This window comes from Tupaia chinensis, unplaced genomic scaffold (genome assembly GCF_000334495.1).
Source record: "Tupaia chinensis unplaced genomic scaffold, TupChi_1.0 Scaffold000348_1, whole genome shotgun sequence".
Lineage (NCBI taxonomy): Eukaryota > Metazoa > Chordata > Mammalia > Scandentia > Tupaiidae > Tupaia > Tupaia belangeri.
The window spans coordinates 989,993-1,003,262 of record NW_006159842.1 but is presented as its reverse complement, the minus strand read 5'-3'; the positions used below and the strand labels follow the sequence as shown (position 1 = coordinate 1,003,262).

The 13,270-nt window shown below is 42.2% G+C and overlaps 1 protein-coding gene across 1 annotated transcript in view; it reads right to left on the bottom strand.

Annotated features, from left to right (window-relative positions):
• CBL (Cbl proto-oncogene) overlaps positions 1-13,270 on the bottom strand; it is a 101,209-nt gene that overhangs the window by 34,217 nt on the left and 53,722 nt on the right. Inside the window, exons 4-7 of the mRNA XM_006152326.3 lie at positions 5,683-5,829; positions 2,024-2,204; positions 1,142-1,263; positions 132-269 (exon numbers count right to left, since the gene is read on the bottom strand). Coding sequence (XP_006152388.1) covers positions 132-269; positions 1,142-1,263; positions 2,024-2,204; positions 5,683-5,829 — 588 coding nt within the window. The remainder of the gene's footprint in view (positions 1-131; positions 270-1,141; positions 1,264-2,023; positions 2,205-5,682; positions 5,830-13,270) is intronic.

Here is a 13,270-nt window from a genome sequence, read left to right as displayed (position 1 = left end):
TTGTTTCCTGAATCTTAATCTGTACGGAAAAACCTGGAATAAAGCCATTCATGATGAGGTTGTACAGCCCCTAAAGTCATTCATGATGAGGTTGTACAGGCTCTAGAAGACGATAAGCAGTAGGTACTCACAAGCCTTCCCTGAAGCCATCAATCAGTGCTTGGAAGAGAGGTTTGTTGTGAGGGATTGTCTGGAGGATGTTCCCGTCAGCAGTCACATACCCAATAGCCCACTGGCCCAGACGAGTACAGCTCAGCCGGAAGATATAACTAAGAACAGGGAGAGACAGAAACTTTAATACACATGCTGGCATTAGGGTGGAAGGTAAGAAACAAAAGTCAAAGCAACCAGCAGGAGTAACTTCTTAGGATTGGCCCAACAATGTAGTGCTTAGGGGAACCAGATCCCACATGGACAACCGTGGATGAAGTCCTCATCCAGAGGCTTGAATAACATGCTAGGCACATGTGTGTGCTTGCTCAAAATCCTGAAAGGAGGAGGAAAGGAGAAAAAAGGATTACAGTAGGACTCCAGCCCACTGGACATATATTCTCTCTCTCCCCTCCCTGCTTTGACAAAGGCATGCACCCTTTGGCAATTAAAAACAAAAAACAAAAAACTTCGTGAATAACTCTGGCCAGAAGCAAAGGATAAAAAAGCCACTTTTTATTTCTTTTGCCTTTTATTACCAGAGGGCTCGTGCATGTCACATGAGAGAGGCAGAAGAGATGGGGAGGTGGAAAAAAGCAGGCCTCCCCATCCATGGTGAATGGCTATGCCATAATCCTTTCTCCTTCGATTCTCCATCCCATCAGGATCCTGGGCACACAGGTGTACGCCTGGCATGGAAACCAACAGGGCTGGGACTCAAATCGCAGTTGGCCATGTGGGTCCAGCTTCCTCCTCACAGCGGCTAACACTGAGCTACAGGGCTGGCCCATCAACACGATTCCTAGGTGATTTAAAAGCATTTATCAAACCACAGGATCTGAGTAAGTCAACTATTCTGATAAACTAGAGTCAATCTTATCGCAGAATCTTAGCCGACGGGGAATTAATAAAAGATCATACTTCTTCTATTTCAGTAGAAGTCAAGGGAACAAAATCCAGGAGAATAAACCTTCTGCTTTATGGCACTGACCTGCCAGGTTTGTGAATGAACTTCTGGAGCCGAGCTTTCACTTCATCATAGGTCAGGAAAGCCATGTAACCAGGATGAGTGACAGCAAGGCTGTTCCAGTTCCTGAGCAAGGAGGACCAGGGCTAAGGAAGGAAATGAGGACAGTCACAGATCATACCACTCAGGACGTACAGCCGGTCACAGCCACAAGAGAGAAAAAGACTTCAACGATCAATGACTAATTCTCAATTTATTGCCATAGATGCTCACGCTGTCACCTTGAAGGAAGACAGACATGTTTGGGCGATAAAAACTTTGAAAACCTAACAGGAAAAAAGTAGGTGTTTATAGCGAGAAACTTAGACAATAAAAGTATTCACGGAATAGAAAAGCGGCTCTAACCAACAGTAGTGAGAGTAAACGAAAAGTGAAAACAAGACAGAGCTTACATGCACACTGAGCTCCGAGTGTGCACACGACTGTGTGTACACTGCAGAAAATACTATCTTAGAGAAAAAAAGAGATGAGTTCTTTTGGAAGCACTAACACAACTCAATATTAACGGTTGAGAATTTCGATACAATAAAAGAAGGCAGAAATATATGCAAACATCCAAAACAGAAAACTGATAAAACATAGTATGCCTATTTTCTGGTTATCCTACAACCAATAAAACGATATAAACAAATACCCAATAACAAAGAAGGAGATGAGAAGAAAGCATACTTAAATACATGAATGGATGAATGACTGTAATTTTAATCTTTTAAAATTTCTGCTAACAGTTTCTAAAATTAATGAAAATACTTTTATAATAGACAAAACCCCAAATGTTATTTAAAAAGCTTTCTCCTTCAGAAAAGTAGCAGTAACCGGTTTAGTCTATTTTTTTTATTATCCTACCTGAAAGAGTCGTGTAAAGATGTCAAATTCAAAAACTGAAATATAATCATTGCAGGTCAGGTCAATAGTGGATTTCAGCGCCATGGCCTCCAGCCCAGAACTGATGGGATGTACCTCGTGTAGGTCCTGTCTAAGGCTCTCGTGTAGGGCCTGTCGAAAGCTCTTCCAAGGGACTATGGTCCTGGAGCAGGGATGGGCGTGGGGGCGGGAGGCAAGGCACAGAGTGAGCTGACAGATCATTCCAGGCACGGCTAGAACCCCATCAGGATCTCAAGGTCAATTTCAACTCTCTTAAAGAAGCTAAGCTATATTCGGAACCAAGAACAGAAAGGAGGGAGAAAGGGATATACTTCTTAACCTCGATTAGTAACGAATCTTTTCGTAGTATTCTTCGGCACAAATGAATTCCCTTTTTTGTCTTTCTTCAGCTATTTGTTCTATTAGAGAAGCACCAAAATAGAGATGAGGTGACCTTTTACTGATAAATGTAATCTGTGGTTGGAACTTGACTATCTAAAAGCTTGTGCTTAGGTTTTTTTAAAGCGCACACTCTGTTCTTAGGGCCAGCCTGTGGCCTAGTGGTTAAGTGAGCCAGATCCCACACGGTGACGGCGCTAATTAAAGTCCTGGCCACAACGACTTGAAAGACAGTGCGTGTATGTGTGTACCGAATTCCTGACAGATGGAAAACTGGAGACAGGACCAGAGCACGACCATGCCCACCGCGGGCTTTTCTTCCTTCTTCTTTCTCCCTCTCTCTGAGGGCGCATACATCCTCTGACAATTTAAAAAAATATATTGTCTTCTTTGAGGAAGCCAACCAAACTACTAAGGTAGACAGACAGAGGAAATAGGGTTAAGATACAGGAAGAACAGAGTTTTGACAGAGATGAAGAAGAAACTAACGTAAAAATGATTAAACCGTAGATAAGGCTGGCAAACAATAGCACGGAATTTCTGTTTCTTACAGTTTTAAAATAAATATAATCTCATTGCCTTTGTAAAGTTTGTATATTCACCTGCCTGAAAATAAGAGATCAAGTGGTGTCTTGAATTCTTCCCTAGAAGTTAGGAAGTTAAACTATGTCCTTGCTCTTCCACTAGGATTTTAAAATCAGTAAGTATTCTATATTTTATGTATAAAACATGATTTCTTAAAGAATAAAGGTCAGGTTGGTAGGTGCTGGATTCCCACATGGCCAAGCACAGTTTGAGTCCCAGACCTAGCAGCTTGCTTTCTCACTTTCCCTTTCTCTCTCTGTCTCTCTCGTCAAATTAAAAAATAATAACAATAATTGGAATTAATTAAATAAATATTTTCAAAAAGAAATAAGAAGAAAGGTCTCCAAAGAGACATTAAGATCAGTACAGTCAGTTGAAAAGTTTCATTGCTTTCTACCTTTTCAGTTCTTTAATCCAAAATTTCAGGGTATAGAACCAGCAGGTGGCATGGTGGTTAAGGTGCTGGTTCCCACACGGCCGACTCCATGGTCTGAGTCCCAGACCTGGCAGTATGAAAGTCACGCCAGGTGTGAGTGCCCAAACTCTCAAGAGGAGAATGGAGAAGGGAATTGGGTATGGCTACCCCCACTTGGGGGATGATTTCTCACTTTCTCTCTGGTCTTTTTCTGACAAATGACACATTCCTATGACAAAAACCTTTTTTAAAACATTTCAGGACAAACAAAAACACTTCTATTTATAAACATAAGCTTGCTCGTAAACCTATCTATATCATTTAAAACTTCTGTATATTAAGACATGATATAGTAAAATAGACAAAGCACGAACTAGAATATCATATGAAAGCAACTAAGAATATGTGTCTCATAATAAGAAAATGACAAATAACTCAGTAGGAAAGCAGGTACGTTGGGCCCAGCAAGAGGTGTGGTAGTTAGCGTGCTGGACTCCCACATGGCTGACCGTGGTTCAAGTTCTGGACCCTGCAGCTTGAAACTCATGCGGGGTGTACATGCATGTGTGCATGCATGCCCCAAATCCCTGGACGAGAAGGGACTGTGGCGTGGCTATCCTCATTTGGGAGTGATTTCTCATTTTCCCTTTCACTGTCTCTCTCTCCATTGAACGCATGCACTCTATGGCAAAAACCTTTAAAAAAAAAAAAAAAGAGAAAGAGGAAGGAAGGAAGGAAGGAAAGAAACAAGTATGTCAAGAATAGGAACAGACAGGGCCAACAGCTGGCGTCATGGTAAAGGCAATGGACTCCCATGTGGCTGACTGTGGTTCGAGTCCCAGACCTGCAGCTTGCTTTATCTCCCTCTTACACCTTCTGTCTTGGTCAAATTAAAAAACAGTAAGTAAAATTAGGAAAAAAAAAAAAAAGAATAGGAACAGGCAAGTCATAATGATTGTGTGTGAAAAACATTCTTAAATTCCCTTCTCAACAGAGACTATAAAGCAAATATGCTAACAATTCATAGGACTATTAGACAAACAGTGGGGCAACTGGAACCCTTGTACACTACTTACAGGGATATAAACTGTACAACCTCTCTGGAAAGCAATTAGGCAATACTACCTGATGACTCCATCATGACCCAGCAATCCTGCCCCTGGGTAAGTAATGAAGGAGAAACTCTTGTACACAAAAACAATAAAGATAGTGTTCACCGCTGCATTGTTTGTGACAGCAAATAACTTGAAACATTAACATCCATTAAACATACAATGAATGCAGGGCCAACAGGGTGACATGGTGGTTAAGGTACTGGACTCCCAGGACTTGGACTGGACCTGGCAGCTTGCTTTCTCACTTTCTCTCTGTCCAAATTAAAGAAATATAATAGTAGTAATAAATAAAAATAATAAAAATAAAAACAAATATATAGAACAAATGGGAAGAGTACTCAATCAAAGAGCATAGGTTTCAACTGAATATGAAAAACTTTACCTCTTTCAAAAAAATGATTAGGGCAAAAATATTTTTTTTTCTTAAGAGACCTTTTTTGGCTATAGGGCATGTTCATTCACCAGAGAGATAGAAAGTGAGAAATCACCCCAGGGGGATGGCCGCACTATGACCTCAGCACTTTGGGCATGCACGCACATGTGCCTGGCATGAGTTTCAAGCAGAGTTTCAGTCCAGGACTTGAACCGTGGTAGACCACGTTGGAGTCTAGCGATGTAACCATTATGCTATCTGCTGGTCTCTAAAAACGTGTTAATATTTACCAAAGCTAGGAAATATCAGGTGGTTTAAAAAGTAATGATGGATTTTGCTATGTTTTTCTATACAAAAATGCATCATGACTTTCCTGACAACCTGATAGTTACACATATACACGTTTTCCTTTTTAAATTTGCTATAGGGCACAGTGGTTCATCAGAGAGCGAGCAGGACAGAAAATGACAGAGAACGTGAGAAAGCACCCCCGATGGGGAACAATTACACTACAATACCTTCTCCTCTATTCTCCTTTTGGGATTTTGAGCACGTACACACGTGTCCGCATGTTTTTCAAGTCACCATGTTCAGGACTCAAATTGAACAGTGGACCCAGCTATCTTGACCACCACCCCACCTGGCTGGCCCTATATTCATTATTCTTCTCCTCAAAGTGTCCCATGTTTTAAGAATTTCATTAATAAAAACCTACACAAAAAACTCCCAACATAAGCTTCAATTTGAGACTTACTTTTCCCCAAAAGCTTTTCTCCAAAAGTCAGCAGCATCTGCTTTAGTAATCCGAAATGTATCTCCTTGAAAGAGTCCACTTGGAAAGATCCCTTTTAGTTCTGCCAACATGTGGCTGAAGATCAGGGACAGTTTGGTAAGGTTTCGCCTACAAATGATCAGAAGTGCAATTGTTAAATAAACACACAAAATTATTTTTATTTTAAATACACCAAGTTTACCATATAAGAAAATAGGAACATTTATATAAAATACATTTAGGGGACCAGCAGGTAGCAGAGTGGTCGAGGCATTGGACTCCCACATGTCCAACCACGGTTCAAGTCCTGGACCTGACAGCTTGCTTTCACACTTTCGTTCTGTCTTTGGTCAAATTAAAAAATAGTAACAATAAATAAAATAATTTTCAAAAGATTAAAATACATTTAGAAAGAACCTTTGGCCAATACTATTCAGAGAGACACAGAATGAGGAAAAGAGGAAGAAGTGTGTTGTTAACAATCTACTCTGTGGGCCAGCAGGTGGAGAGGTGGAGGTTGTGGGGGCGTGGACTCTCACAGGCTGACTGCAGTTCGAGTCTCGGACCTGGGGGCTTACTTTATTGCTTTCTCTCTCTCTTTCTGGTGAGTGCATTTGCATTGTAGAAAAAAAAATGGATGATGATAAATAAAATCAAGTAAACAATTTATTATTTGAGAGATTTTTTTAAAAAAATATTTATTCATTTAATTCCATTTGTTATTATTTTTTAATTTGAACAGAGAGAGAAAAAGGGAAAGTGAGGAAGCAAGCTGCCAGGTTCAGGACTTGAACTGTGGTCAGCCATGTGGGAATCCAGCGCCCTTAACCACCACACCGCCACCTGTTGGCCCCTATTTGAGAGATTTTTTGCTATAGGGCTATCTCTTGCTGGAGAGATAGAAAGACAAAAAGCAAGAAATCACCCCCAGGGGGATGGCCATGCTGCAATCCCTTCTCCACCATTTTCCTCTCGGGATTTTGGTCACACATGTACATGCACCCAGCGTGAGTTGCAAGCTGCTGGGTCCAGAACTCTAACTGTGGTGAGCCATATGGGAGTCCAGTGCCTTAACCACTACACCACCTACTCACCCCAGTAAATAATTCTTAAAGAGCAAAAACAAAAACCAATACACTCTTGTAATATTGTTATTTTCATTCAAAGAAAGGCTTTGGAAGATAGTTTTGCTCTAACATGCTATGAAAGTCACAAATATGAGAGAAAGACTGTTCATCACTAGGTATTCCTGCCCCCTCCATTCAAACAGATGTTACATACAGTAATCAGGAAACAATTTTTAACTCATGTATTTTAAAGCTTTTAACCCTAAATTAATAAGTCTAATAACTCTGAGCATAAAGTAACATAAACAAATTTACTTCTTTAGGATGTAGTCAACAAATAAACAGAATTCAACAAATAAGTCCAAGAACCTGTGCACTGCTGTAACCACTCAACCACAAAATAAATGTCAGAAAAGCCGAAGATAGTGCTTCCCGCTTTGTACAGCTATTTTGAACTTTAAAAATCTAGTTGCTACCATGTAACTCATCTAAATTAAAGTTAAATAAAAATTATCAAAAAGAACTACTTGGGAACCAGCAGTTAGCGTAATGGCTATGTCGCTGGACTCCCACATAGTCGACCGCAGTTCGTGTCCTGGACCCGGTGGCTTAAAACTCACGCCGGGCGCGTGTGCGTGCGTGCCCAAGATCCCGAGAGGAGAATGGAGGAGAAGGGATTGCGGCTTGGCCATCCCCCCTGGGGGGTGATTTCTCGCTTTCTGTCTCTATGTCTCTCTGTCTGTCTGGCGAGCGCACGCGCCCTACAATGAAAATCTCTCAAAAAAAAAAAAAAAAAGAACTACTTAAGGGGCCAGGAGGTGATATGGTAAATAAGGCACTGGATCCCACGTGGCCAGCTCCAAGGTTTGGGGTCTAGACCCGGGCGCTTGAAAATCATGCTGGACATGTGCATGTGTGTCCAAAATCCCGAGAGAAAAATGGAGGAAAAGGGACTGCAGCAGTGGCCAACACTCTTGGGTGGGGTCTTGTTTCTCTTTCTCTCTCCCCAGTGAGTACACTCACCCTATGGTGAAAATCTTAAAAAACTATTTATATCTCTAGTTCTCTGGAATGTTTTAAGTCAGACCGTAAGAGGTCAATTTTAACAAGGCTGGCAGATGGCGTGGTGGTTAAGGTGCTGGACTCCTGCATGGCCTACTGCAGTTTGAGACCTGCAGCTTGCTTTCTCACTTTCTCCCAATCTCTCTCTCTCTGGACAAACTAAAAAATAAAATAATAAAAACAAATAATAAAATTTTTAATAAAGGTCAGTTTTGGGACCAGCAGTTGGCTTAATGGCTATGTCACTGGACTCCCATGTAGTCGACTGAGGTTCAAGTCCCGGACCTGGTAGCTTAAACTCATGCCCGGCACGTGTGCGTGCATGCCCAAGATCCCCAGGGGAGAATGGAGGCGAAGGGACTGCGATGTGGCTGTCCACCCTGGGAGGTGATTTCTTGCTTTCTGTCTCTCTCTGTCTTTCTGGCGAGTGCATGTAACCTATAGCAAAAACCTCTTCAAAAAAAAAAAAAAGGTCAGTTTTACCAAAATAACTCCTTTCCTTTGCCTAAAATGAAATTCTAACATCCAAACCACATCAGTATTCTATATAAGTGCACATGCTACTACTCTTTTTAACTATTAGTTAACTTTGTTCTAATAACATCTGTTTAGTAGATGTGATTATTAAGAAGCCACAGAGCAACAATTAACACCCCAGACCCTGTCTCTACGCTCAGGTGTGCAGTAGATCAGACCGCATTTGTTATCTTACACGTTCCTGTCACACAGAACAGGACACGGATGCTGTTTAGACACTGCTCTCCCCTGAACCTGCTACTATTACACTTAATTCCCCTTGCCCCCACCACCGTATTTACATATTCAAAAGTCTATTTTTTTTTCTTTTTATGGGGAGAAGGGAGGAAGAGAGAAAGTAAAAGAGGAAGAGAGAGGTATTTTGACAGGGTCTTGCCATGCCATGACCCTTGCAGTCAGCTGGGATCACAGGTTCATGCCTCGGTGCTTACTGTGTTCTCAGCCTGGCCCAGGACCCAAACCGGGGCCATCCGTGTAGGTCCAGCCTTGTGCAACCGCACCCCACTGCCTGCTCCACTCCAACTGGGCCCCAAAGTCTATTCTTGTCATACAAACGCACTACAAAATTTCAAGTCAAACAATGATCGACTATTGATTGCCTAAAAATTCTCCTCTCTTTTTTAATACTATGCCGGAGGGTTAACATCAGTCCTGTCTCTATCTTTACTGGATAAAAAGGCAGCATCAAATTAACCCAGACTCTTAATCCTGATTTGCAAATTGCTGCTGAAAGCTTTCTAATCAGCTTTTGAACAATCACTTTCGAGTTTTGGTATGTGTCTTCTTTCACTTACAGCAAGGCATTCCTTTTCTAATTTCCTGTTCCATTTCTGAAGGTACCTAACAAAAGCGATAACATTAATATTCTTTGAAGACAGTCCAAAATAATTCATATACCAAACAGCTCAAGAGTAAGATAAAAATACAGAAATTACCCAATCCCTAAGCCCCATTATGTGTTTTCCCCCTTGCACTTTAACAGCCTTCAATTATTGTTGGTTAAGACTTAGACCATTTGCCAAAGAGGAAACACAACTAGACAAGATCAAGTAAATATCACAAATGGAACATGGGACAGTTGAAGTGGACCGCAATCTGTAAACAGAAATCATTCCCAGCGAACTCGTCGCCAAGTCTTCAGCAGGTCACTGGACACCATCAGTGATTTGAACCTCAGACCTCTACGTAACTTTCTGCCCAATGTTACCCCTAACGATCAGCAAGGGAGAGACGTGATTCCCTTAAGATTCGCTTAACTACGGAGAACCTACTATGGGTAAGAAACTGCTCCACAGTACAGCCGAACAGTGCATGAGAGAAAGAAAATACTTATCATGCTCTTGGGGTTATCACAGAGCTCTCTCTGAAGAAAACAGGTTTAGATCTTCTTCTTCCTAAACATATCTTTCCTTGGTTTTCCCAGTGTGTTCTCTCTTTTGTTCTATTTGGTTTTATTCTTGTTTTGGCTTTTCTCCCCATCTTCTAAAGAGGTTATTCCCTAAGAATGTGCTCTGCTGTTTTCCAGTTTTTTCCTGCAAACTCTCTTCTGTTCCTTTGCGATCTTCAGGGCTTCAGAAAGTACTCTGCTAACAACTCCCAGGTCGGAGGGCTCAGGACCATTCCTGCCTCCAGACTACTTCTCCAACTTAGCTCCTACCACACTTCACCTGCACGCGAGCACCGCACAGCAACAGCCTCAGATCAAACCAATCTTCCCTGTCACGGCTGACCTTCCACCCTGGTCCCTATTTCTGCATTTCATGACACCACCACCTTACTTCCCGTGAGTTCAAAGCCTTAAGAGCCATTTTGACTTATTTCATTTCCTTCGTTCTCTGTTCTGAGTTATTTATCAATTTGCTAACCATCTGTTGCTGAGTCTATCTTTGAATTATGTTCTTATTTGAATCCAACTCCCTGCTACCTTCACCTATCTATACTGTAAATATTCTTCAGTCTCTTCCTGTGCAGATCTGGTGTTACCACGTTTAATGGCCTTTTAAGGACAAGGAAAAAATAAGCAATTTTCACAGTGCCAGCAGTAAAAAAAAAAAAAAACGGAGCTCAGCTTGGATTTTAAGACTGTCCACTGAGCTGGATTGAACACTCCTTTCCAACCAATTTTTTTAGTTCTTCACTAGTATGCTCCAGGCAAACTGTACCTTTCTTATACCTACACCCTTCTTGGCTTTCCCACATCAGTCTCTGCTTATCTTTCTCAAGCTTGAAATAAGACCTAGCTTAAATATCTTTTCTTTTTCTTTTTAAAGTTTTTGCTCTAGGGCATGCTAACCAGAGAGTGAGCAAAAGTGAGAAGTCATTTTCCAGGGGGGTGGCCATGCCACAATCCTGTCTCCTCCATTCTCCTCTTGGGATCTTGGGCACACATGCACATGCACCTGTAGTGATTTTCAAGTTTCCAGGTCTGGGACTCAAACGGCGGAGTCGGCCATGTGAAATCTAGCACCTTAACATCTTAATCTCCATGCCTCCTGGTGGCCCCTTAAATGTCATTTCTTAAGAAGCCAGTTAGACACAGTACAACTCCAAATTGCCTCATCGCTCTCTCTGCAGTTCTCACGTGTCATCAGAACCCATGGTGCTACAGTCCCCTATACCCATGAGCAATGAACCACCTCCGCTGTGCATTTACGTACATCCCTCTGCACACGGGGCACAACTTCTAGCCATCCTTATACCTTCAGAGAACGTCTGAGTGCCTGCTGTGTGCTAGGCTCTGGGGATAAACCCAGCAATGGACGAAACAAAACTCCTGGCTGTATGACATTTATATTCCCACGAGAGACCTATCAGGCAGTAGAAAAAGTGCTCCGAGGAATAAGCAGAGTAGAAGAGAGCCCTGCGGCCTGCTGCTCAGGCAGGTGGGCCGAGAGGCCTGAGTGTCCCTTTTTAAGCTGAGTCTGAAATAAAGGCAGGGAGTGAATCTTGGGATGACTGGGCCATGTCGGCATCTTTGGCTCTTCAAACAATTTCCCACTGAAAAGCTATCAGGTATCTAGCACTATCTGGATCCGAGATAAAATATACATAACCAAAGTAATAATGGACAGAAAGCATTTTAAAATTTGTGAAGTAAGCCACAGAAAAGGGAAAGTTATCGACCGCGAGGATGTAATGGCACCGGGTACCTCAGAGTAGTTCAAAGTGCTGACTGAAATAGCTACTGAAAATCAATTTAAGACATTTTCCTACTCCAGGATACATCTCTTCCTCCGCTCCCCCCCAAAAAAAAACAAAAAAAAAGACAGCATACATTTCTTAAAACCACCAGAGATGAGCACAACAAGCATCACATTTCTTAAAAGGCAATCATGAGTCTACAAAAGGCTGTAGGGTCAAAGCGTGTAACTGATCTGAATTGAAATTCTGTTCAATAACATTTGAAGGCCTTAGGCTCATGGTTCAGTGTGTACAGTGCACAGGGCAGAATTCAGTCAGCAGTATCTGAACATCGTTCTATTTAGAAAAATGAAGCATCGGGAATACGTGAGCTTCTTTTTTTTTTTTTTGAGAGGTTTTTGCTGTAAGGTGTGTGCATTCACCAGAGAGACCACACCACAATCGCCTCTCCTCCATTCTCCTCTCAGGACTTTGGGCGCACATACACACGTGCCTGGCGTAGAGTTTCAAGCTGCCAGTTCTGGGACTCGAACTGTGGTTGATTACATGGGAATCCAGGAAGGTAACCATTACGCCATCTGCTGGCCCCACATGAGCTTATTTTAAGGTAAGCAATACTTCTCAGATGCTTGTCAGCAGTTACTGCAATTCACACAATGCCCCTTGACAATTCTCCAGACCCAGGAGGTAACACACGGCCCAGGTTTTACAAATGCCCTGAAGGCGAAGTCCTGAAGCAGCAGTAGCAGCAGCAGCAGCAAGTAGGTCCAGGTTTCCAGGACACAGTGTGAGGAAGGCGGCTGTCCTGTGCCACCCTCAACCACCTACACCCAGGGAACTGCTGATTTTACTCTACAGCTTCCCGCTTCCTCTTCCCTCACAACTTCCCCAGGATCAAATATCCAGGATGTGTGTATTGTCGATTTTTTTTTTAAGAATTATTTTATTTAACTTTATTTATTTATTTATTTATTTAAATTTGACTGGAGGAAGAGGGAGAGAAAATGAAAAAGCATGCCGCCATGTCTGGGACTCGAACCGTGGTTGGCCACGTGGGAGTCTAGCACCCTTAACCACCATGCCACCTGCCAGCCCTGCCAATTTTTTGTTGTATAGTTCAAGATTGGGGTTGGTTCCTTTCCCCAACCTCAGGTTCTTCGAGCCAACACACCTTTGTACCTCAGGCCTAATGTAAGGTTAGAGTCTCTCGTGTATTTATTTCAGCAATAAGGAGCTAAGATTTATACATCACCAATATGCAAGCATATTAAAAATTAAATGAGTTCCTGTAATGACTCCTGTTTTAGTTTTAAAAGCAGAAGTATAAATAAGATTTAATGGGACTCATAATCACCATTTCAGGGAAGACAAAAGTTGAAATAGAATCTTTACATGAATAATGAGATAAATGAAAAATCCCTGAAATGATTTCAACCAGTTATTTACTATTGTATAGACTACTGAAAAGGCTGTCTTATAATTTTTGGCCGTAAGATACTTTGCAGAGAAAGAGGAAGTAGAAGAAGAACAGAGCATGAGGAGATAAACGAACCCCTCCTCCTGAGAGCGCAGCTAAGTGCTGCATGGCTGCAGTCGTGCATGTCTGGACGCTGCAGCGTGGCAAGGCAGAGGGGCAGGGAGGCCTGAGCTTGACGACTGGCCGATCCTGAAGGCTGGCGGCAGTGGTGCAGGCCAGAGCTATGGCTGCTCAGGAGGCTGAGGCAGGAGGGGCACCAACCCTTTGGCAGCCCTGGCCATACAGG